The following is a 25,341-nucleotide window of genomic DNA, read 5'->3' as shown; positions in this document are numbered from 1 at the left end:
TTCTATCTTTCTCTTATCCCCTAAATTTCCGTTTTTACTCCTGAGAATAAGGTTCATAATATACATTTCGAACAAATATATGGTTCGGAAAACACAATCCGCTTGCTTGGGTTTGGAATTAGGTTCTGAACTTATCCTTAGTTTATACACACAACCTTTAGTTGTTTTACTTCACTTCTTCATCATCATCCATACTCAACCTAAAATTTAATCAATTTTTTTTTTGTTTTTTGATGGAGTGGGGGTCTAAAATCAATATTGGAACATTGACAAAGACTTTCTACACTCCTTGAGGCTTAAATATAAGGTAACAATTGATTCTCTTGTTCTTTCGTTGCTGCTATTTTTGTACTAGAGATTGGTTTGGTCAGAAAACAGATTTCAAACTAGTTTAGAAAATGGATTCCAAACTTTGGTTCGGAAAACATGTTCTGAAATGTTCCCAAACCGACAATTTTCTACACGTTTTGTATTTTTACATGCATTTTATGTCTTGTTGTTTTTATGTTTTGTTATTGAATTCTTCTTTTCGTGCCCCCGGAGCTTCTCATGCGCCCTATGGATTTTCAAAAATACCCATCTCGCAAGATAACTAGTGAGTGTTGAAGGGTGCAAATTCTGAAAAAACACAATTCGCTATCTAGGTAGCGAAGAGTTCACTACTTAAGTAGCAAACCTTATAAAATTTAATATTTTTGTAATTTTCACACTTGATTCACCCATATCTTATAGGGTTCGCTACTTAAGTAGCAAACTCAATTTGCTACAACGGTATTTTTTTTTCTTCCAGATTTTGTGCCCCTTGAGTTCGCTACTTAAATAACGAACTGTGTTTTTCAGATTTTCACCCCCTTTAGCACTCACTGCTTAAGTAGCGAGGAAGTATTTTTGGAATTTTCGGAGGACTAGGAGCATATGAAAAGTAGAACTCTTTGTCATTTTGTGTAGAACTCTTCTCTCCCAACCCCCTCATTTCTTTTCTACCCCCGAAAAATCTCATTTTGCCCCTTGTGATTTGAAAAAAATTTGCCAACAAATTTCGGTTTTTACGAACCGAAGTTTTTAAACATGGAAAAAAATTCGGTTTATATAAACCGAAATTACCCCCCAAAAAGAAGAAAAATTTATGTGAAAATTCGTGTAGAGCTACATGTGGTAAATTTAGCATATCTCTCTGAATATAAGTCGTATGCTAATGATTTTTAATCTAGTGTAAAGAAAACAAAATTTACTACAAGATTGACACTAGAATTGTTAAATTTCATTAAGTATAGTATGAGAAAATCTACCTACAAGTTTGAAAAAAGTTTCTGCAAAATGTTGTAGAGATACCTGTGGTAAACTTATCATAGCTCTCTGAATATAAGTCGTATGCTAATGATTTTTAATCTAGTGTAAAGAAGACAAAATTTACTACAAGATTGACACCGAAATTGTTAAATTTCATTAAGTATAGTATGAGAAAATCTACCTGCAAGTTTGAGAAAAGTTTATACTCTGTTTCTGTACCAGTACCCATTATTTGGTCAAACTGAACCAATTGGATAGTTAACCCTCAAAACAAAAATTATATTTGTATTCTTGACACCCTAAGCTTTCCAACGAGTGGTCGTTTACTCAAATTGGACATCGTTTAGTATTTCAAATAAATTGTGGAAGTTGAGGGTCTCATGCAGAATTTATGCAGGAAATTTGGAAAAAAAATTTGGAACACAATATTTCGGTTTATATAAACCGAAATTTTTTAGATTGACAAAAAAATTCGGTTCGCATAAACCGCGGTACCCCCAAGGACAAAAATGGAAATTCAGGGGGTAGAAAAGAAATGCGGGAGGTCGGGAGAGAAATCATCTGTGTAGTTGTGGATGATTAATCTAAAGCCCAAAAAGCCCGGCCCATTCCACAGAAACCCAGCTCAGATTCGTCTCTCGTTTACCAGTTCTTCGTTTTCATTTTCTGAGAAAGAGTGTTTGTTTGTTATCTCTGTGGAAACACACTTTGCGTCAAGTCTTCTTTCTTTTCTCCTTTTCCTAATTAATTCCCAATTCTTAATAATTTCCTCACAATCCAAATTTTTCACGAGTTTCTCTATTTTTGATCCCAACAACGTTTCCATCATTTTTCTCACTTCAACGAAACCCAGTGATTTTCTCACAAAAGGGGTTTCTCTAGATTTCACTTTTCTCTATTGTTTCTTCTTAATTTGCTTCTACCATATGTAATTTTCTCGATCAAATTCAACGTTTTGAAGCTGCATCACAATGGGAAAACACACCTTATTGAAACTATTATTGTTTTCTCTGATTTTGTTTCATTGTTCTGATGCTTTCTTTATTAGGGATTTCAGAAATTTGATTGATTCAACAACAAAGGTGAGTTTTTTTTGTTGTTTCTTAATTTTCATTTATTAAAATTTCTTCAAATTTTTATTATTATTATTTTGCTTACAATGGTTGAATGAAGCTATTGTTTTAGGATTCTCCAATACCAAAAGAGAAACAATTAGATCCAAAAAACACTGTTGATGCTAATGTTCCACCAGTTTCACCGCCACAATCGTTACCTAAGGTGGAGAAGAATAACAATGGTGATAATCAAAATGGGACCAATAAAATTGATACTAATACACCTCCCCCTGTTACGGAAACTGCACCCCCTCCTCCTGTTACGGAAATTGCACCCCCTCCTCCTGTTACGGAAACTGCACCCCCTCCTCCTGTTCCGGAAACTGCACCGCCTCCTCCTGTTCCGGCAAATGCACCACCTCCTGTACCCAAAAAAGCTGAAGAAGATGTGAAGGGTAAAAGTGAGGGGATTAAACTTGCACATTCTACCACTAATGACAGTTGTGTTGGACTGAATTTTTGCACAGATGATGGAGTCTTGGTTGCTTGCATTTCCAATATGGGTATTTAACTTTGCTTTTATCATTGGTTTGTTTGAGACTTTGTGTTAATGTTTATTATTACTTTTAATGAAGTAAGTTTGAGGCTTATTAATGGAAACTAATCTAATCTTAGGGTATCTTGGAATATCTCGTAATATTAGTTTCCATCTTACTTGGTTATTTATCATCATGATTTGTTTCCTTTCCTGATTTCGCTATTTATTTAGGATTAGGTAGGAGTAGGAGTCTTGTATCCGTATAAATAGGACTACTTTTAGTCTTTAATATAAAGGAACTATCAAGTTAGTATCAAGTTATTATCAATAATATATTCACAGTTGGTAGGGACATTGCATTATATATGCAGGGGTGAGAATTCCCCACTCATTCACCTCAATGGTTGAATTTAGTCACAAGGCTACTTGATCGAAAGAAATATTCACAGTTCTTATCAAAAGCAAATGAATCTACTTGAGAACATCCAAACATGTAGAAAAACCATCAAAATCTGGTTTAGGTTTCACTAACGTGGATCTGAACATGTGATAACTTGTAGTAGATGAATATATATTAATGTAGAAGCCAAGGGAAAAAAATTATCAAAATTTGGTTTAGGAGAAACTGCTTCTACGAAAAATGTTTTCTTGGTTCCTGTGTTATTGAATATCGACCATGGCGGATATCGGTGGCAGATTTTGGCCTCTCCAATATATATCTGAATGTTCCGATTTCGATTGAAACAGTTACCAGAAAATGAAGTGTGGTTAAAAAGTGAATGCTGTCATTGAGTTACCACTTTGGAAATACTATTATTATTAGGGTTTTTCTAACCTGTGCAACATTGCACAGGATAAGGAGTTATTAATGTTCAACTTTACGAGGTTTTCAAAATTTTATTACTGAGTCTTGATTTTTTTTCTTCTCTCTATTAATTTTTACACATTTATTTTCGCTCTCTCTCTTCTCTCAGCCGATCTGCATCTCTCTCACTCCCCTATCAATTCACTTTTATTCTCTCATCTCACCCTATCTTTCTCAATCTTCTTTGTGTGGATTTTCTTCTACTTCTTTACCGATCCAGAAAATTGCAGAAATCCCAACAACTTTATTGCCACAAAAATGAAAACCATTCAAGGAGAACTAAATCCAAAACACAAACAAGACAAGAAACAACTAGTTCTTGAGCCTCCAAAGGAATTACCCGGAAATTAATATCATTGAGGAATACTGTGAAGGAATCTGAGAATGTGAAGTTTAGGAAAATTGTTGACAACACAACCTTGATTTGTGTTTCTCAAGTTCTTTCCGTCTTGGATCTTTTTTTATTACTACCAGTATTACTAGTTTTGATAGAATTGTAGAAACGAAGAAGCCAACTTTCTTTGGCAATATTTGCTAAACTGTGGTGCATGTTGGTGGAGTGAATCTTGTCATTTGCTAAACTATCTTTTATCCTCCCTTCCCTTTGTGCTGATAAATATCTTTAGCTGTATTCTCCTCCTTCTGTGTTGATAAATCTCTAAAGCAGCTGCTTGTGGACGAAATTAGGCATTTAATTTCTATATGGTTTAGGCACCTTTTCGTTTCAGTAACTGATTTGGCAGCTTCACCACATTGATGCCTTTGGATCCTTATTTTTACTTTTTCTTTGCTTCTATTTTTTGGAGTATTTGGTTATCGTTGTTTCCCTTTGTATTCTTTTTCTCTATATATCTTTTATTAAAAAAAAAAAAAAAAAGTGGCCCATTGTCGCCAAATAATTAAAATGAATCAAGAATTCTGTAAGAGATAGCATCAATGAACCCAATACTAACCCTCTGAAGGTTTATACAGAAGGAAGTATAGGAATATGATTAGTTAGGTTGTTGTTTCCTTTGGTAGTTAGTTTAGCTAGTTGTTAATTTTTTGTTGTCTTAGGTTAGTTGCTTTAGATCCTCTAAACCTTATCTGTGTTCTTTCAAAAGAACCCTAACAAATTCCTTTAAGTAGTGGAGCTAGTTCAGGATTAGTGGGTGTTAGAAAATTAAGTGTGAGAAAGTGCACGAATCTTAAGAGGAAGTGGGAGAAAATGTTCTCAGAGATTTCTGAGTGATCTTTAACCAATTAACTGACAGCTGTAATAACGGCTTAAGAGAACAGTATCTGACATGCTTAGTTACTCTAATAGTGGATTGCTATGAATCTACTCCTCCATTTGGAAACTTTGCTAGTTTGAGGAATTTGCACATCAATTAAGTAATCACTTAATTGATGTGTAATGTACCATATTAAGGGAGTAGTTTTATTTAAGCTATATTAATCACTTAATTGATGTGTAATTGAAAAACATCCTTGTAACTAACTGTAAGTAACTTACTGACTGACAGGTGTCGGTCACTGGCCAGTACTATAGTTAACTAACTGTCAGGTGTCAGTTATAAACCAGGCTCCAAATCTGTGGTACCATATTAGAAACTATGAACCTAAGGAACTGAGTAAATCTTAGAGAGAATCTATTGAATGATAAATCTGAATTTTCTTGTATTTTGATATTATGAAAGTTACAGTCGGTGTTCAAGCTGAGTATACTAACTGACACCTGTCAATCTTACAAGGGTTGTTTTCAAGTGTTACATGGACTCCACTAGTTCCTATGAGCTTGAGTAAAACTAATCCTTTAATATACCAAAATATCCTTATTTTAATCATTAACTGTGTTAGAAATTTTTATCTTGGGGTGAAGTTGGAAGAAGGTCAAATATATCTCGGGTTTCCGAAACACCCAATGTTTTGAAACAAAACTGAAAATGGTTAATCTACCAGAGTTTAGGAATGGAGGAAATATTTGTCTTGTTTTAAGAAATAAAATAATTACTTATTCTATGAACACTAAACCTCTATGTGGGCTAGCGCTAACTTGTAGTTCATCTACTGAACCGATCAGTTTGATGGTCCATCTTGCTTTTAGAACTGTGACTGTTATCTTGTGTGGATGCATCTGTCCTTGATCAGCATTTAAGAAGAAAAGCATGCAATGCTTCTTATTGTTATGAGCGTCCCGGTAATTTCAGCAATTTGCAGCTAATATTTAGTTGTGTGCACCGTTTAATTGAAATATAAATACAAAATAAAGCGGGAAATACATACTAACAACTAATTGTTGACATACACTGCGAAAAGGAAGGGTTCCAGAAAAACCTCCTAATTGATATTACAAAAACATAAGGTCAATTATATAGTTCTTCTGTTGTATTACTTTTTTTTCTTTCATAAGAATCAAACAATATAAACTCATTTGTATTTATATTCCTTGTAAAAATTGCCAGATTCCAAACACTTTGTTGTTCTACTTCAAAATAGAGGGGCTGGCACTATCAAAGTGAAGCTTCGCAGTGATTATGAAAGTAACCTTGGAGATGTAGAAGTTGACAAAAATAAAACAGAAAAGGTATTCGTCATTTTTTCTTAAGCTCATTTTTATTTTCTTTAATGGGTGATATTATGGTTGGACCAATGTACCATTTCTTCTTCATACCCCGTCACGTCACACTTCGAAGTGAAGCTAAAACATTTGAGATGCACCACTATCTCAAATAACCGTCTATTTTATGAGACAAGAAAACTCGAGCATTAGTTTAGACAAACAAAACATCATCTTTTAAAAGCATTCGGCAAACATCAAGTTTGTTAGATGAGTAATAGACGGCCGCTGAACAATTTCGCCGTTTCCCAGACTCACTGAGGTAGAATTTCAGAATCTTACAATTCATCTGTTTGTGATGGAAAGCATTGTAACAAAGTAAGTTATGACATAGAATATAAATGACACTTATGATTGTTTCTCTATTTATCTTAGGGTAATATTGGGAACATAGGATAATGGGAAGTAAAGGAGAAATTTTACAACTTCTTACCATTAATTCTTTTTATATTTTTTTTAAGGGTTAAATATTTTTTAAATTGACAAAATTTGATTTTAGTTCTATAAATTTTAACTTCATTTTTAATCTCTAGATTTAACAAAAATATTATGTTTTTAGTCCTTCAAGGGGGACTAATAGCACACAATTTTTGTATTTCCTAGAGACTGACAATAAATAATTTTTCTGTAAGGTAGTAAAATCAAATTTTACATATTTAACCTTTTTTAAAACTATTGTTACTCATTGTTGGCGATGGCAGGGGAAACAAAATGCTCATTAAATCTCATTCGAATTTTTGCCATTTTAGAAGGAAGAATCTTAAAGTGTTGTATTCCTCCAGAACTTATCATTCCATGTGCTTTCTTCTTTCAGTTACAATCATCCATCCAAACCAATTAGTCAGTGGCATGCTATAGAATTGAAGTGTCTTGTTCATCCTATCACATTATTGCGTTGTTCTGGCCACTATCTGCTGCAATCCTTTTATGGGTTTTCCATTCCCATGTGTTTGGTGACTTTAGGGTGAACCATCACCAACTCTGGTTAAATTCTGTAACAAAATCAACTCCACCTGACCTCCTTAATTCCATTGATTCTTTCCAAAGCATAAAACTTTCTGCATGACTTGAAATGGGTATCAAGGGTTTTGTTGAAGGAGGTGTGGGTTCCATCATTGTTGAGTGTTATGACCTACATCGAAACTTGTAAAGGTTCGGATGCAACTCCGAGGAGAGACCCAAGTCTGAAGCCCAAAACCTCTAACCTGCACTTCCATTCCACCCGAACTCTGTCCACGTGTTAGCTCTGGCACAATTAAGGCCCCTTTGTTGTCAGCTTTAAACTATTATAACAAGGTGTTGTTGCCCTTTTCTTTGGCATCTCAGCCAGTTTCTCTAATCCACCCCCACAAGACTTAATAACATAGAAATACTCAAGAAAAAAATGTGCATTCCCAACACCGGCACCAGAAGCAGCATGCCGCGGACATGGCAACATCAACATCATAAACATGACAGTACAATAGTAGTGCACACTGTGAGTGACAGCATATCTGCAATGTCAATGCCTGGTAAGGGACTCGAGTGTTGCCTAATTAAAATTTGAAAGGGTTGAAAAAATAATATCATAAACATAATAAAGTTCTATTACTAATAAAAATTATGGTTCGTTTGTTGAACTGTATGTACAACCGGTTCACCCTAAAATCCACCAGTTTTAGTTTTCATGATTTCTCGTGTTTTTTTTTTTTCATGGGAAACAATATAGGATTTCAACTTTGAGACACCACATTTTGTGTGACCTCTGTTTTGACAAACAAAAACACCCTTATTGTTTTCGATGGCTAACCTCAGCTCTGCCATATTCCTTTTATTTGTATTTACTGTGAAAAACACCATTTCGGTCAAGTTTGTGTGCTCTGTTTAATTAGATGTTTGGTTTCATAAGTTTCATCATTCATGACAAACACATTGATGACCCAAAGCTCTTTGTTACAGTCTCACCTGCATATCAGATTTGCTATTGGCTTACTGTTTTGCAATCTTGTTTATTCAGGTCACTATCAAACGAATTAGAAGCGAAAGTACAGAACTGACTTTGGATGCCGGAAAAGGGGATTGTGTGCTTCACGCTGCTACTCCTGTACCTGAGCAGAGTTTTTTTCTGCGCCTTCCTTCTTATGACAAGATTTTAACACCAGTAAATGGCGCCTATTTCCTCATATTCACATTACTAGTCTTTGGAGGGATATGGGGTTGCTGCTGCATGTTCAGGAAGAAACGACATGACGAGGTCCAATATCAAGAACTCGAAATGGCATTGCCAGAGTCTGTTTCAGCTACCAATGTGGAATCTGCTGAAGGTTGGGATCAGGTATGGGATGATGATTGGGACGACAATGCAGCAGTTATATCGCCAGCCGTACGCCATGCAGGAAGTATCTCAGCAAATGGCCTTACTTCTAGATCTTTAAACAAAGATGGATGGGAAGATAACTGGGATGATTAGTTATGAAAAGGGAAAAGGAATAAGGTAAAAAGATATTAACTTCAAAAGCGACAGCAAAAAAGCAAACATAGTTGGGGAGGGATGTGACAAATGTGGCTGTGCTAGGGCATAACTTAATATATGCCCTTGCAAAGGGACAGCAAAAAAGAAGAGAGAGGTGTGATAGTTTTAACACATTGGATTGTTAATCTTGAATGTGTAATAGTGAATGCCTTGGCTCAAAAGAGAGTCAAAGGAAACTGTGTAAATGAAATATAGAAGCTAAAGTTTTGTTTTTTGCTTTATTAAAATCCATTTACTTCTTTTGACACACACTGTAAACTGCTTTTATTTTGCTATATTTTGAGGATATTTTCTATTCTTATTAGAGGTGATGGGGGTGACTTGTGAGATGTATTGAAAATTTGAAATCCACAGTAGTATTGGCTTTTTGGTAATGATATGAAAAAAGTATTGGATGGTGTTTTTGGTACCTCTCCAACAGTAGTTTTGGCTTTTTCGTAATGCTTTATATAAAACGTTGTGTTGGTTCTAAATAATACAATTTTGAATGAAATGTAACAAAAATTCATTCAGAATCCTAGATAAGATGAAGCTAAAATTTGAAAAGTCACTTTAAGTTATAAAGTTAAATTTCTAATATGAAAGAATTTAGATGCTATCTTTGGCAAAACCCCCTCCTCCCGTTCCATCCAAACACTTAAAGGAGCGTTATGAAGGAAGTTAGAGACTCAATCGACACTTAAAGGAGTGTTATGAAGGTCAAAGACTCGATTGCTTAACAATCTATAAAGGATTAACTCAGTGGTTTGAGTTAGGACACTTGAGGGATTGTTATGAAGGAAGTCAAAGACTCGATCGCTTAACAATCTTTAAAGGATTAAGTCAGTGGTTTGAGTTAGAAGTTAGAACACTTAAGGGAGTGTTATGAAGGAGGCCAAAGACTCAATGACACTAACATTTTCTTCTTCCTAGGTAGATATGTTGCGGAAACTTGGTTCCAAACCGGCACTACGGTTTTGTTTGTGAGTTTGAAGGGAAAGAGATGAGAGATTTTGGACAAAAGGAAGGAGCAAGTGGAAAGAATAAAGAATTTTGGGAGGAGATAGTTGGAGGATTCATTTTTCTTCATAATATTTAATTTGGAGGAATTCAAAAAGTGCATTGGAAGATGATTTTTTAGGGTTTATAAGAATTCTTTAAATTTAATTTATGTTGTTATAATATTTTCAAAATTAAAAATATATTAATCCAAAAGAATTTATTTATCATTCTCTATAAAAATACTCTCAAAATATGAAAACTCAAATGCAATTTTGGTCCTCCCACTTTTAACTTAAATGAAATTTTGGTCCCCTACTCTATTTTTTGTCAATTTCAATTTTTAGGTTTATTTTTCTCCCCCAAAAAACTCACCCTTTCTCTCCTCCAAGCTGGCAAACAAAGTCATCACAAATACTACTCCTACAAACATTTTCTTATATATCAAAGGGAAACAAAAAACACTTAAACAAATGAAGGTACTAGTATCCAAAAGGGCATAAAAAAATCATGTGAGAGCATATGCATGTATATCACTCATTAGCTCTTTTTCCTGTGACCTACGCATGCTAAGACAATAGTAATAGACACACCCAATAAATGATCATGGTTCCACATACAGTAATTAAAAAACTATTGTAAATCAAGGCCAGAGTGGGATTGTTCAAATTTTGATGCACAATATTCCACTTTCTCATCATCTTGCCTGTATTTGCTCATTGTGGCAATGGGTTGAGTGTTATTGTGTCTCCACAAAAGTAAACCAAAAGGTGTGAGTGTCTTCATGTGAATGTGGGATCAAATTTTATTTTATTAGACCCATTTCAATTCACTAACAAGCTATGGCACACTTTTATGTCACACTTCATGTTAATCATTAACCAAGTACTAATATGATTGGGTTAAATTTAATTATTTGAATAGTATCCATGTTCAATCTTTGGTATAAATAAATTTTTAAAAAAGATTGACATTATACTCAAAAACGTTTAGATGAGATAATACAAGCCTATTTTAGTTTAGTCCAGATTATGAGTGCAAATATCTGGTTTGGAAATACAGTGTCGTTAAAAATTTTAGAGAGAGTTTTCCGCCTGTTTGGGTACCGCAAGGCTCAAAGAATTTATATCTGCAGTTGTGTGCAAAGAATGCCCGATTTAAAAAATATTGTTAAATTTAAAAAAAAGTACTTAGATTTTAGGAATTAGAGTATTAATCACTTTTAGTTTCATGCATGTGTTGGTCAAACTTAATGTATACTCTTGCACTCAACAAAAGGCAAAAGCAACTAAATAATTAGTAGATAACAACATTTTGCTTAAAGTAAAAATCTATAAATTCTTAGACTATAAGTATGTTAAGTTAAATGTTGGTAATTGGTAACCATATTTTTCAATGGTGATAATAATGTTTAGGTGACTCATCTAGATTTTTTTTTTTGTGTCATTTACACGTAGACATTCTCATCTTAGTATATGGTAGCGTGAATGTAAATCAATGAGCTACATCAAACATTATTTCTGATGATTAATGTGCGTGACGTTATTTTTTTTTTCTTTCTTTTCTTTCCAATTTAGAATGAAGAATAGTAAATTGTCGGAAGTGGAACATGCCATGATTGGTATGCATTACATCAAGTGTTGCCAATTGAAAAAGGTTGTTAGTTGGTGGTGCTTTTAAGGACATCCTGTGATGCACTTTGATTTGATTATTATGTCCAAGAAGCCTATTTGATAAGGTTGTGTGGCACTCCTACATTGATAAGGTTGTGTGGCACTCCTTCACCTTTTTGTTTAACATATTTACTTCACATCCAAGCGTTGATAGCACAAATTGATGAGGAACATGTCAATAACTAAATGCTGCTAGCAAATTGGATTATCCACAATTGATTTTATGATTCTCACTTAGTTAGAGGATCCAAGTTTAAGTGTTAACACAAACTAATCCGGAGTGATCTGATCGACGTCAAACAGTGAATCGTCAAGGTTAAAGTTGGTAGAGGTATCTGCAATCACTCTCACACTCAAGTCACTACGAGAACGTGGATTGAGAGACTTCTATTATTATAATTGCATACCTCTTGGTGTTGGGAGAGAACACCTTATACAGGAGGAGCAATGGTGTCGTTAGAGCATTGATGTGTTGTCGTTACGAGACATCACTCATTATGATGAGCTCTGATGTTTTTGAATGCCACTAAGACGTTATAATTCTAGGGAATTTGAGGATGTCAATTAATATTTAAAAGGAGACGATTCATTGGATTGAATCAGATCAGATAGATATTCCTCTCGTTCTATGGAACAGGGTCGACATGACAAACATGGATTTTGGACCGGTCCATAACACAAAATAAACTACTACTAATATTACATCTTTTTAACACCTTTGATGAGGAACATTTTACTAAGGGGGACAAAAATACAAGTCACGACTCATGAGTTTAAAATTGCTAATAAAGCAAATGAGTGCTTTTCCTTTACCTTTTTCTGTGCTGCATTATTCTTGGTTGTGGAATGTGGATCATATTTTTTATCATTTTGTATTATGCATTACCTTTTTCTTCTTTTTTTCCCTTAGTTTATTATGCAAAATCTCAAGTTTGGTTCCATATATGAAATGGAAATAGTCAAAGCAAGTTGTTCACTACTTTTGAGCTGAAGATAAATGATTATTTAGAATATATTATGTAATGAAATCTCATATTGAATGAATAATAATAATATTTTTTTATAACTAATAATTGAATGAGAAATCATTGTATATTCAAAAGAAATGTTCAATGTCATGTAGTGGGAATAATCCTTGTCCTATCAATAAAAAAAAAGTCATTTAACTGCAAAATATACTTAAAAATTCAGAAAATGCCAAGCCAATTATGATTAAGATATATCATTATATTTATATCAGCCATCTAACTGGTGAAGAAAAATCCAGTGATACAAAACATAAGATAAACAAAAATAAGAACAAAGAAAAAAAAAATCAACTTAAAAAGGAACAATAAGTTGAAAAAGAAGAAAATTGACTTAATAACATTCTATTGTAATAACTTTTTAAACTGGATTCTACTTCACCAGGTACTTCAATGTGTGCTGTTTGTTTTCTCTCAAAATTCATTCTAATAGTTCCTCTTGTCCTTCTGAAGGGCACTGAATTAACTCTAAAATGTTGATAACCTCACTCATATCAGGCCTATTTGATGGAACTTGTGATGCACAAATCAACCCTAGTTTTATAACAGGAATTGCTTCTTCAGCAGCAAAATTACCTAAAAGTCTTTCATCGATACATTGTTCAACCTTTCCTTCTTCCAATGCACCCCTCACCATGTCACATAGAACCACCACATCATCTTCCATGTATTCCACAGGTCTTTTTCCTGTCACTATCTCTAAAATAAGGATTCCGAAACCGTACACGTCGCATTTCTCGGTTATCTTAACTGTGCGGCAAGCAAACTCAGGAGCCATGTATCCGAGCGCACTTTGAATTTTGCTGCTTAACACACAATGGTCTAGCATTGGTAAGAGCTTCACCAGGCCGAAATCACCGATCTTTGGCTCGCCGGAAGAGTCGATGAGAACATTGGTTGATTTTAGATTATAGTGGATAATGTTTGTTTCGTGCAAATGTGCCAACCCTTTTGCCATGCCGAGAATAATCTTGAACCTTTGTCGCCAAGATAAGACATTTTTGTTGGTATTGTCGTGCAGAAGCTTATGCAAGCTACCACTTGATAGGTACTCGTAAATGAGAAGCTGCAACGATGAAGTCCAATAATAACCTTCGAGTGCCACAAGATTCTGGTGCCGAATCTTCCCAAACCTTTTCACTTCCTTCTCGAACTCTTCTTGAGACTTGATCAAACTTGAGACTGTCAGCTTCTTGATTGCAACAGCATGCCCGTCTCGAAGGTAAGTGCGATAAACAACTCCAAATCCACCACGGCCTATTTCACTCTCTTTATTAAGGAGATTATGAGCTCCATCAGCAAAGTCTGCATCACCAGAAAACATGACAAGTTTGCCATAGTTCGGATCATTCTCCGGAGAATTTGTATAGTCATCACCACCTGAGAATGCAAATGGAGCAGCAGATCGTTCCATTGCAGAACGGGCGCGCATATTTAGGAAAGTGATAGCCACAACGCCAACTGCAATAAAAGCAGCTGCACCAATAGCAATAAGAGCAGATATACTAAGAATGATCTTGTGTCGATGATATTTTGAGGAAACGCTGGAGTTGGAAGCTGAAGAGTTGGGATTCAAGACAATAGGTTTCGGATGAACCGACGGACAGGAGTGATTGACAACAGAACCACACAACAATGCGTTACCGGTAACAGATGTAGAGGAGATGGTGTTGAAGAACCCACCAACCGGTAACTCGCCTTGAAGGTGGTTGTAAGACACATTAAATGACAAAAGATTGGAAAGATTTGTGAGCTCCTTTGGTAGACTACCAGAGAGCTCATTCCACGACAAATCTACATGCTGAAGATTGGTTAGGTTTGCAATGGCCGCAGGGATTGAACCAGTAAGCTTGTTGTGAGAAAGAACCCTGCACAATTAAATGAAATTCACAAACAAAAAAATAATTAGAAAAAGTACAGACTTTTGAGCTAGAAATGTTAATTTTCACAATTATATTTAACCGAAGCAAATTAAGAGAGCTCTTTTTTAGGACTTGTTTGAATTGACTTATTTAAACTTATCTACTCACATAACTATTTTTTAGACTGTTTAGGAGAACTTACAGGAATAGCATATGACATGTCCATACGTTTTTCAGGATAGTTTATGAAAACAGCTTACAGCTTATATGAAAACAGTTTGACTTTATTTTATTTTGTGTAATAGAAATAGCTTATACATAACATAAGCGCCTATTTAAGTTGTTTATCGAAACAAAACCTTAATTTGTAAACACATATCAATCACATTAAGTTGTAAAGAGCAAAGCATGAAATAAGGGAAAGCATGTTTTGAAATTAGAGAAACTTACAAAGTTGTTAGAGATGAACACTTCGCGATTTGTTCGGGAATTCTCCCACCAAGGGAATTCTTATGTAGCCTCAATTCACCGAGTGAAATTGCACCTTCTATTTCAAAAGGAATGCTTCCATTAAGCGCATTGTCACTCAAGTCAACAATGTATAAAGATTTGAGTTCACCTATCCCACCAGGAATAGAACCAGAGAAATAGTTGGTAGACAAATTCAAGATTTTCAAACTACCAAGACCACCGATATTAGACGGAAGTCCACCAGAAAATCCATTGGAAGACAAATCCAAAACCTCGAGACCATGATAATTACCCTTCCTAAAAATCCATGAAGGAAGATAACCATCCAAATGATTTTGACTAATGTCAAGAGCCAAAAGCTTAGTACAATTCATCATTGAATCCGGCAAGTTTCCTGTTAACTGATTCCTCGAAAAATTCAATCTTTGCAGCATTTCAAGATTCCCTACTGACTTTGGAATCCAACCCGAAAATCTATTTTCAGAAAGATCCAATATTTCTAGATCTTTCAACTCTCCAATCCAATCAGGAATATTACCTGTGAATGAATTTCCTTGCAAAATGAGAGAATTACAAGAATTCAATTGTTTCATTGATTGAGGAATTCCACCAGACAGAAAATTACCACTCAAATCGAGCGATTTCAAAACTATGCAACCACCAATATCCTCGGGAATTCGACCACTAAAACGGTTTTTCTTCAAACTCAATTCCCTCAAATCATAAAGGTTTTGAATCCCCTTAGGAATTTCTCCATCAAGCAAATTATTTGAAACATCAAGTGATTGTAAACCTCTCAAAAACCAAACCTCAGATGGCAAATTTCCATAAATTTGATTATAAGAAAAGTTAACATTTGTCAAAGTGTTACATAAGCTAAGAGAATCAGGAATTTTACCTGTAAGATTATTCTTAGCAAAGTTAACAGTTTTCAAAGATCCACATTGTTGAAAAAACTCTTCAGGAATTGACCCTTTAAGATTGTTATAACTAAAGTCAACAACTTGTAAATTTCCAAGTTTAGGAAGATCAGGGTTTATGAAACCTGTGAAATTGTTACCAGAAAGTGAAAGAGTTTGAAGAAACTGTAATCTCAATAAACCTCTATCAATGTGTCCTGAAAGAGAAAATCCATCAAGAACAATAGAAATAACTCTATTGTTTGAAGAATCACATTTCACACCTTCCCAATTACAAGGTGTGTAATCATCTTCATTCCATGAAATTAGTTTATGATTAGGATCTTGTAAACCAGCTTTAAACACAATTAATCCCATTATTTCATCATTGAAAACAGGATCATCAACAGAAAACACTGAAACCAGAACCAAACCAAAAATACTCAAAAAAAACAAACTGAATTTCAACATCTTTGTAGAACAAAACATGTGTAAGAATCAAAAGGGTAGTGTTTAAACTTCAAAAAGAATGATTTTTCTTCATGAATTTCAACAAAGGTTTAACCTTTAACAATAACATTAAGAATAAGAAAGTGTTGGTATGATGAGAAGTTTCTTGTTCTCAGCAGAAGACAGAAACTGTAGAAGAAGTTGCAAGTAAACAAAAAGAGAAGAGAAGAGAAAAAAATAAAGAAAAGAAAAAGGGTTAGACAAAAACCATGTGAGAATGAAAAGAAGAAAAAAGACAAAGTAAAGTGAGTTGAAGAAAATCACTTTTTTTGCTTTTTCACTGTTGAGAATTTCAAAATCTCTTCCATTCAAAGATGAATGAACATGTTCCCACTAAGAATATAGAACAATGGGTCAATTTTATACTAAGAATCAAAGGATGGTATAGTAAAAATAATTGATTTTTTTTACTTTCTTTTTTAGCTTGTGTAGTAGTGAAAAGAAGAAGGAGAGAAAAAAAATGATTTTTTTGATTTAGATATTGGTTTCCAGAGAAAGCGGCGAAAGGGACGCAATGAGGGAAGAGATTATAGAGAAAAAAACAATTGTTGGTGGAAGCTTTGGGGGTTGAGAAGCCATTAATAGTGTGTGAGAGAGAGAAATTCAACCGAGAGGATTTAGATGAGATGATACATATATTTTCGACTTTAATTAATGTTCTGAGTTTGATAATCGATTTGGACATGCAATAGCGTTAAAAATTTATAAGAAAGATTCGATTTTCATTTAAGTTCCACAATATTTCAGAAATTGATCTATATTGTTGCGCACTTCCTTTTTTTTTTTTTGGTCAATTGGCCTAATGACTAGAAATTCAATGTTAAGGGTGGATAAGTGAGATTAGCGGAATTCAAACTCAGTCTTGCATATGTAATATCTCTATCAACTGAGCTAAACGTACCGGAACAAGATTATTATTGTGCATTTATAATAGATTAAAAAAAACAGAATGAGAGAGAAAAGCATAAAATAATTGTGTTTGAATAAATGGAATTTATTGAATGCTTCTTTTATGCGTTGTTGTTGGTATAGTGTCAGAGAGAGTAAAGTGAAGCATTTAAAGCTTCTAACGTCAAAGATAAAGAAAGACTGTGTTTGTGTTTATGTGCCATGTGTTTCTAGCATAATAGAATTGAGAGACTTTGAGGTATTGTTGTTTTATAGTCTTGTAGAGGCAGTAGGAATATTAACCATGATTATGATATTTATAATGACATGTGGAATTAAAATATTTGAATAGGAGTATGTTGAATTTAATTATAAAATATATCTTATATACAAAAATACTTTTAGTAATAGTAATTTTTTAAGTTACTAAACATAACTTTAAAGTTGAAATTCACACATAACATAACTATAAAGTTTTGAGTCTCAATTAAGGTACGTCTTATCGGAAGAAAAAAAAAACATAGAATACATTAGAAAAAATGTTGCAAACCGATTAAAGTATCGGAACCAAATCCATTAGTTTGGTTTGGTTTTATTTTTGAAAAATACTAAAAATTGAATCAATCGAGAATTTATTAGTTCGAACACTAAATTCATGAAACTTCAATCCAAACCAGTCCAATTATACTCCTACATGTTCGTGTAGATAACAACTTTTGTATATGTATCCTCTAGGTACTTAAGTGTTCATACTTGTATCTGTTACTCACATTTTTATCAAAAATAAATTGATAAATTAGAAAATATCATAGTAGTATCATTTTAATAAAATTAAAAAATCAAATAATTTAATGTTGACTTATAAAAATTGTAAAAAATTGGTTGTAATCATACTAAAGTTCATATCTTTATTGACATATTCAAATTGTTTTTGCATTGTGTTATATATAAATATAAATAATTATATTAAAATTGTATATTAGTTTAATAGTTGTGCTGGATCGGGCCTAAGGCTAGTCTAGAGTCGAGCACGGCCCAATAGGACGTGACATAACCAGTTTGCATCAAAAGACACACGTTTACCATGTGCTCCTCCACTTAGGACATGTGGCCATCCAAACCTATCCATTATCCGAGATTAGCAGAACAGTTTGACCGGAGGGTGAGCACGAATAACGCATCCCTACATTCACGTATAAATTCTGGCAGTCATCCATTATGGGTGGATACACTCAGCCCATAATAATGGAGAGCTTTGACTTAGCGTTCGGGGCACTATATAAACCCTCCTCATCAAAGGGTCAAATATTCTATTCTTCACCCACTTTCTAACTTGTACTTCTACTAACTTGAGCGTCGGAACAACCCACCCCCCCCCCCCCCCATCCCCCCGTGGATTGCTTAACTACAGACGTGATTGCTAGTCATCTAGCTGTCCGATCTAGCTAAGATCAATAGTGTTAGATTTTTAAAATTGACATACATATATTTTGACATAATAATATAAATAAAGACAAATATATATATATATATATATATATATATATATATATATATATAATGTGGATATGAGGTGGGGTGAGTACTAATGTACCCCCTACCTGCACATTTTTATGGGTAACTACCCAGTTAGAGATATAATTCCCTGATACTTGAATTATATTAATAGCATATGATTATAGTGTATCATGTAAATTAATATGATTTATATGTCAATTATAGACTAGCATATATTGTTACTAAAAATAGTGCACATCCATCATGATTCACATGATTCTAGGATCGTGCCTTACCACACTGCTGTATATATTTGTATGTTGTGCATTGTATAATCATCATCAAGAAATACAAATACTACTTTTCTATCTTGGCATCAGAGCGCTTATGCCTTGAAGGCTCTAGATCCAACACAAACCATGTCATCTGCTGCAAATGCAAACCATAGAAATGATCTCCCATCCACTATTTCTGTCAAGTTGGACAGAGACAATTATCCACTATGGCAATCAATGGTGTTGCCTTTAATCAGAGGTGCCAAACTTGATGGCTACATGTTAGGGAAGAAGGAGTGTCCTGAAGAATTCATCACTGCTGCAGATTCAAGCAAAAAATTCAATCCAGAATTTGAAGATTGGCAAGCATATGATCAACAACTCCTTGGATGGTTGAGAAATTCGATGACCATTGGCATAGCAACACAGTTACTACACTGTGAAACCTCAAAGCAACTTTGGGAGGAGGCTCAAAGTTTGGCTGGTGCTCACACAAGGTCACAAATCACTTATCTTAAATCTGAGTTTCATAGCACCAGAAAAGGAGAAATGAAAATTGAAGATTACCTGATCAAGATGAAGAATCTTGCTGATAAACTCAAACTTGCAGGCAATCCAATTTCAAATTCTGATCTGATCATTCAAACTCTAAATGGTTTGGATTCTGAATATAATCCTGTAGTTGTCAAACTGTCCGATCAAACCACACTCAGTTGGGTGGATTTACAAGCTCAATTGCTGACTTTTGAAAGTAGAATTGAGCAATTGAACAACCTCACCAACCTGACTCTCAATGCAACAACAAACGTTGCAAACAAATCTGATCACCGAGGCAACAAATTCAAATCAAACAATAATTGGAGAGGTTCCAACTTCAGAGGTTGGAGAGGAGGCAGGGGAAGAGGCAGGCCATCCAAGTCATCTTGTCAAGTTTGTGGCTTGAGTAATCATATTGCAATAGATTGCTTTCACAGGTTCGACAAAAGCTACTCAAGGCCAAATTATTCAGCAGACAGTGACAAGCAAGGACCTCACAATGCCTTCCTAGCCTCTCAGAACTCAGTTCAAGACTATGACTGGTACTTTGATAGCGGTGCAAGCAATCATGTGACACATCAAAATGACAAGTTTCAAGAATTGACAGAGCACCATGGTAAGAATTCACTAGTTGTTGGTAATGGTGAAAAATTGAAAATTGTGGGTACAGGTTCTTCAAAACTTAAGTCACTCAATTTACATGATGTCTTATATGTACCTAACATTACCAAAAATCTATTAAGTGTTTCTAAATTGGCTGCTGACAACAACATACTTGTTTAGTTTGATGAAAACTGTTGTTTTGTGAAGGACAAGTTGACAGGGAAGGTAATACTAAAAGGGCTACTTAAAGATGGATTGTACCAGCTCTCAGGAAACAAAAGGAACTCAAGTGCTTATGTATCTGTCAAGGAGAGTTGGCATAGAAGACTTGGTCACCCTAATAATAAAGTCTTAGACAAAGTCTTGAAAAGTTGTAATGTCAAAGTGCCACCTAGTGATAATTTTAGTTTTTGTGAGGCATGCCAATATGGCAAAATGCATTTTTTACCTTTTAAGCCTTCTTCTTCTCATGCTCAGGAACCACTTGAGTTGGTCCACACTGATGTATGGGGTCCTGCACCAATAATGTCATCCTCTGGTTTTAAATATTATGTGCACTTTATTGATGATTTTAGTAGGTTCACCTGGATTTATCCCTTGAAACAAAAGTCTGAGACTGTGCAAGCTTTCACTCAATTTAAAAATTTAACCGAAAATCAATTCAATAAAAGAATCAAAATAATTCAGTGCGATGGAGGTGGCGAATACAAACCTGTGCAAAAACTTGCTTTAGAAGCTGACATACAATTTAGAATGTCATGTCCATATACCTCTCAACAAAATGGAAGAGCTGAGAGGAAACACAGACATATAGCAGAGTTTGGCTTAACCTTACTTGCACAAGCTCAAATGCCCTTACATTATTGGTGGGAAGCATTCTCAACTGCAGTATACCTCATAAACAGATTGTCATCCCAAATTACTCAAAATGAGAGTCCGTATTCACTCATGTTTCATAAAGAACCTGACTATAAGCTCCTTAAACCCTTTGGTTGTGCGTGTTACCCATGTCTCAAACCTTATAACCAGCACAAGCTACAATTTCACACAACCAGGTGTGTGTTCTTGGGATATAGCAACTCCCACAAAGGGTATAAATGTCTCAACTCTCATGGAAGAACTTTCATATCAAGACATGTCGTTTTCAATGAAGACCATTTTCCATTCCATGATGGATTTCTCAATACAAGAAGTCCTCTAAAAACAACAATTAACAATCCATCTACTTCTTTTCCTTTGTGCACTGCAGGTAATTCCACTAGTGATGCAAGCATACCAATCACTGAAGAAGAAAATCCAGTTGAGATAAATTCAGAAGACTCACAAGATGTTAACAGCGACACAGAACAAACTGACAATGGTTCATTAGAAAATGACACCGCTCATGAAGAGACACTAGACATAGCTCAACAGCAAAGTGTGGGTGAATCAAGTCTGAACACAAATACAAGCAATGCAATACACACAAGGAGTAAGTCAGGCATTCATAAGCCAAAGCTACCTTACATTGGACTCACTGAAACCTACAAAGACACAATGGAACCTGCAAATGCCAAGGAAGCTCTCACAAGACCCTTATGGAAAGAAGCAATGCAAAAAGAGTTTAAAGCACTCATGTCCAACAAAACATGGATATTAGTGCCTTACCAAGATCAAACAAATGTAGTTTACTCAAAATGGGTCTTCAAGACCAAATACAAGTCAGATGGCTCCATAGAGAGGAGGAAAGCTAGACTAGTTGCAAAGGGGTTTCAACAAACAGTTGGAATTGACTACGAAGAAACATTTAGCCCGGTAGTCAAAGCTAGCACAGTCAGGATTATCCTCTTAATTGCAGTGCACCTCAATTGGGAAGTCAGGCAATTAGACATCAACAATGCATTTCTAAATGGATACCTTAAAGAAACAGTATACATGCAACAACCAGAAGGATTTGTTGATCCTGTAACGACCGTTTTTTTTTTGAATTATTAGTTATTATTATTTTATTTCGATTATTATGTGATTAATTATGTTTTTGGTATGATTAAGAATATTTTGGTCATTAATAGATTATTAGTTAATTGTGAGAGGTTAGACTAATTATAAGTGAGATAATTAATTAATTAGGAGAATTAATGAATCTTAAGTGTTATTGGGCCTAAAATGTAAAATAACCATGTTATTAGTAAAATATAAGAAGAAAATGGTAATTGACTAATTGTGTAGTAATGTAGTAAAATTTTGGTTAGAAAGAATTAGTAGTATAATTAGGTTTTTAGTCATAAAAATAAAGAGAAAAAGAGAGGTAGAAAGAGAAAGTAGAAAAGAAGAGTTTTAGAGACAAGATCAAGAGTAGAAGGAGAACTTGGAAATTGAAGAAGAAGGAGTAAAGATTCCAACTTTGATAAGGTAATAGAGTAGTTGTTAAATTTATGAGAGATGATTCAAGAGAGGGGAGAAGGAATCCTTCTCCATTCCCAAACTCTCTCATCTCTAGGTTTGGGTTGGGTTGATGGAAATATAATTTTTTTATGAAGTTTTGGTGATTGTTATATGAATCTACATATTCATTGATGTTAGTTGTATGATTTAATCTGTGAAAAATGATCACTTGATGTTGTTGTTGTTGATTTTTACATGATTTTCATGAGTTTTGGTTCAAAAGTGTCAATTTGATGAATTTAAGTGATTTTGAGGTTAATAAGCTATTTTTAAGTGCTTTTGAACTTATGTAAACTTGACCCATGTTTGGTATAATCTTTCTGTGCGAAATAAGTTGTTTTTGAGCAAATAAGCACTTCTGAAATAAGTTCCTGAAGCCAATTCGCGTTTTCTGCAAAATTATACAGTTTATGGCCGCGTTGACTTTTTGCGTTGATTTTGACTTTTGACTTTTGTTGACTTTTTTTTATCCGGAACCTATTTTTCACAGTTTTTCGCGTAGATTCCGATTCCGGAACCCGTTTTATGAGATGAAGCTTGGTTTATACAGTTCACTTAAAAATTGCATACTTTCTATATATAATTTAATAAGGTTCGTATGCTTAAGTGGATCAAATTAATTGTTATTATTGAAGACTTAGTTTGGGCATACTTACATGGTTTTGAACTGACGTTTATAAGTAAATTACCATGTATATGTTTGTGTATTATTTTTCTTTAATGAGAGATGAACAATTCATTTATTTAGTGATGATGTGAATTGTGTTCTATAATACGTAAATATAATACTATTGGATTGTACATCCACTTTGATGATGATGTAGATAAATGATACTTGAGCATTCCAATCATTCGTATTGTATGATGAGCAGATACTTTAGCTGCGGTTGAAAGTATAGCAGATATTTTAGTGGTGGCTAAAATATATGGATTCAGTTGGTCCAATAAATGATGATGAAATATTGCATGCATTAGTAATGCTAGGGGCATTGCATAAATGTGGCATTAGTTGCATTAGGTAATATGTGCACTTATGTGAGGTGTTTGGTATTTGACATAATTGATCCGTGTACTTATAACTATTTGAATAATTATAAATCTTTGATTCTATGATGACTATGATGGTATGAAAATATTGGATAAGTTAGATAGAAATATTTAATTGAGTAGTATATGTGTTGTCTATTTAAGTGTATAGTATGCGTACTTTTGCACTTGTATGAATTTCATAACTAACTCTCTGTTGTTTGTAATTGCTCGACCTTTGGGGGTCCAGAGTTGCAGGTTGAGAACCTTGAGCCTCATATCTAGTCGCGCCGCTTTATTGCTTCTAGTTCTTTTGGTGAGAGGATAGCTTTAGGCTACTCCTATTTTGTTTAGTATCTAGATTACCCGAGTCTTAGTCTAGATGCTCTGATACTTGTACCACCTTAGGATTCATCTTTTGTCGCTTATGATGTCTGAAATTATGTATAGGAGCCTTATGCCGAAATTATTTTGTTATTCGGATGACTGTATTACTACTATGATTGTGATACCTATGCATGTTTGGATTAGTCTGTTGAACTAATGTCTTTGGATATTATGAATATGCATGATTTCAAAGTATTTATTTTATGAGATATGAACTTGCTCTTATTTGATAGAAGAATAGGACAGGTTTTATATGATTCCGCTACAATATTAATATATGTTAAGTATGCATGTTATGTGTTTTAATATTTTAAATGTAATACTCTGATTAATGCTATGCATTTGTATCATATATTTAATTAGTGCGCGTAGTATTAGTTAGGGTGTTACAGATCCTACCAAGCCTAATCACATATGCAAACTATCCAAAGCAACTTATGGATTGAAGCAAGCACCAAGAGCTTGGTTTGATAGCCTCAAAACTGCATTGTTGAACTGGGGCTTTCAAAACACAAAAAGTGACTCTTCTCTTTTCCTTCTAAAAGGTAAAGATCATATCACGTTTCTCCTTATATACGTGGATGACATAATTGTCACAGGCAACAATAACAAGTTCCTTCAAGCTTTCATCAAACAGCTTAACGATGTCTTCTCTCTCAAAGATTTGGGTCAATTACACTATTTTCTGGGCATAGAAGTACAAAGAAATGTCAGTGGAATGTACCTCAAACAATCCAAATACATTGGTGACTTATTGAAGAAATTCAAGATGGACAATGCCTCATCATGTCCAACACCTATGATAACAGGTAGGCAATTCACAGTTGAGGGGGAGAAATTGAAAGATCCAACTGTGTTCAGACAAGCCATAGGAGGACTACAATACTTAACTCACACAAGACCTGATATAGCCTTTTCTGTTAATAAACTCAGTCAATACATGAGTTCACCCACCATTGACCACTGGCAAGGCATAAAAAGAATATTGAGGTATCTTCAAGGCACCATCAATTATTGCTTGCACATCAAGCCATCAACTGACTTGGATATAACAGGTTTTTCTGATGCAGATTGGGCCACTAGTATTGATGACAGGAAATCTATGTCTGGTCAATGTGTGTTCCTTGGTGAAACACTTATTTCTTGGTCTTCAAGAAAACAAAAGGTAGTATCAAGATCAAGTACAGAGTCTGAGTACAGAGCTCTAGCTGACCTAGCTGCTGAGATAGCATGGATTCGTTCACTACTTACTGAGCTTGAACTCCCATTGCCAAGGAAACCCATATTGTGGTGTGACAACTTAAGTGCCAAGGCATTAGCTTCTAATCCAGTACTGCATGCTCGATCTAAACATATTGAAATTGATGTTCATTATATCAGAGATCAAGTACTACAAAATGAAGTTGTCGTGGCTTATGTCCCCACAG

At 34.4% G+C, this 25,341-nt stretch overlaps 2 protein-coding genes, 1 long non-coding RNA gene and 1 other non-coding gene across 4 annotated transcripts; 3 read left to right on the top strand and 1 right to left on the bottom strand.

Moving 5' to 3' along the window:
• The first annotated feature begins 1,923 nt into the window (after window positions 1-1,923).
• On the top strand, window positions 1,924-9,277 carry LOC123890608. The gene is made up of 4 exons (XM_045940246.1): window positions 1,924-2,372; window positions 2,476-2,908; window positions 6,193-6,314; window positions 8,344-9,277. Exons 1-4 carry the CDS (start codon window positions 2,262-2,264, stop codon window positions 8,794-8,796), a joined length of 1,119 nt encoding a protein of 372 aa, XP_045796202.1. The 5' UTR covers window positions 1,924-2,261; the 3' UTR covers window positions 8,797-9,277.
• A 3,439-nt stretch (window positions 9,278-12,716) lies between these two features.
• Window positions 12,717-16,896, bottom strand: LOC123890027 (leucine-rich repeat receptor-like protein kinase PXC2). Its single transcript, XM_045939566.1, has 2 exons — window positions 14,848-16,896; window positions 12,717-14,403 (listed from the first exon to the last, which is right to left on the bottom strand). Exons 1-2 carry the CDS (start codon window positions 16,254-16,256, stop codon window positions 12,957-12,959), a joined length of 2,856 nt encoding a protein of 951 aa, XP_045795522.1. The 5' UTR covers window positions 16,257-16,896; the 3' UTR covers window positions 12,717-12,956.
• Window positions 16,897-19,554: 2,658 nt separating this feature from the next.
• On the top strand, window positions 19,555-19,688 carry LOC123893328. The gene has a single exon (XR_006803434.1). It is a non-coding gene; the product is annotated as a small nucleolar RNA Z247 (small nucleolar RNA).
• A 2,626-nt stretch (window positions 19,689-22,314) lies between these two features.
• LOC123890678 lies at window positions 22,315-24,125 on the top strand. The gene is made up of 2 exons (XR_006802914.1): window positions 22,315-22,468; window positions 23,778-24,125. It is a non-coding gene; the product is annotated as an uncharacterized LOC123890678 (long non-coding RNA).
• Window positions 24,126-25,341: the final 1,216 nt, after the last annotated feature.

Source organism: Trifolium pratense, linkage group LG6 (assembly GCF_020283565.1).
Source record: "Trifolium pratense cultivar HEN17-A07 linkage group LG6, ARS_RC_1.1, whole genome shotgun sequence".
Lineage (NCBI taxonomy): Eukaryota > Viridiplantae > Streptophyta > Magnoliopsida > Fabales > Fabaceae > Trifolium > Trifolium pratense.
Note: the sequence above shows the minus strand (reverse complement) of the source record. Positions and strands in the feature narration are given on the sequence as shown.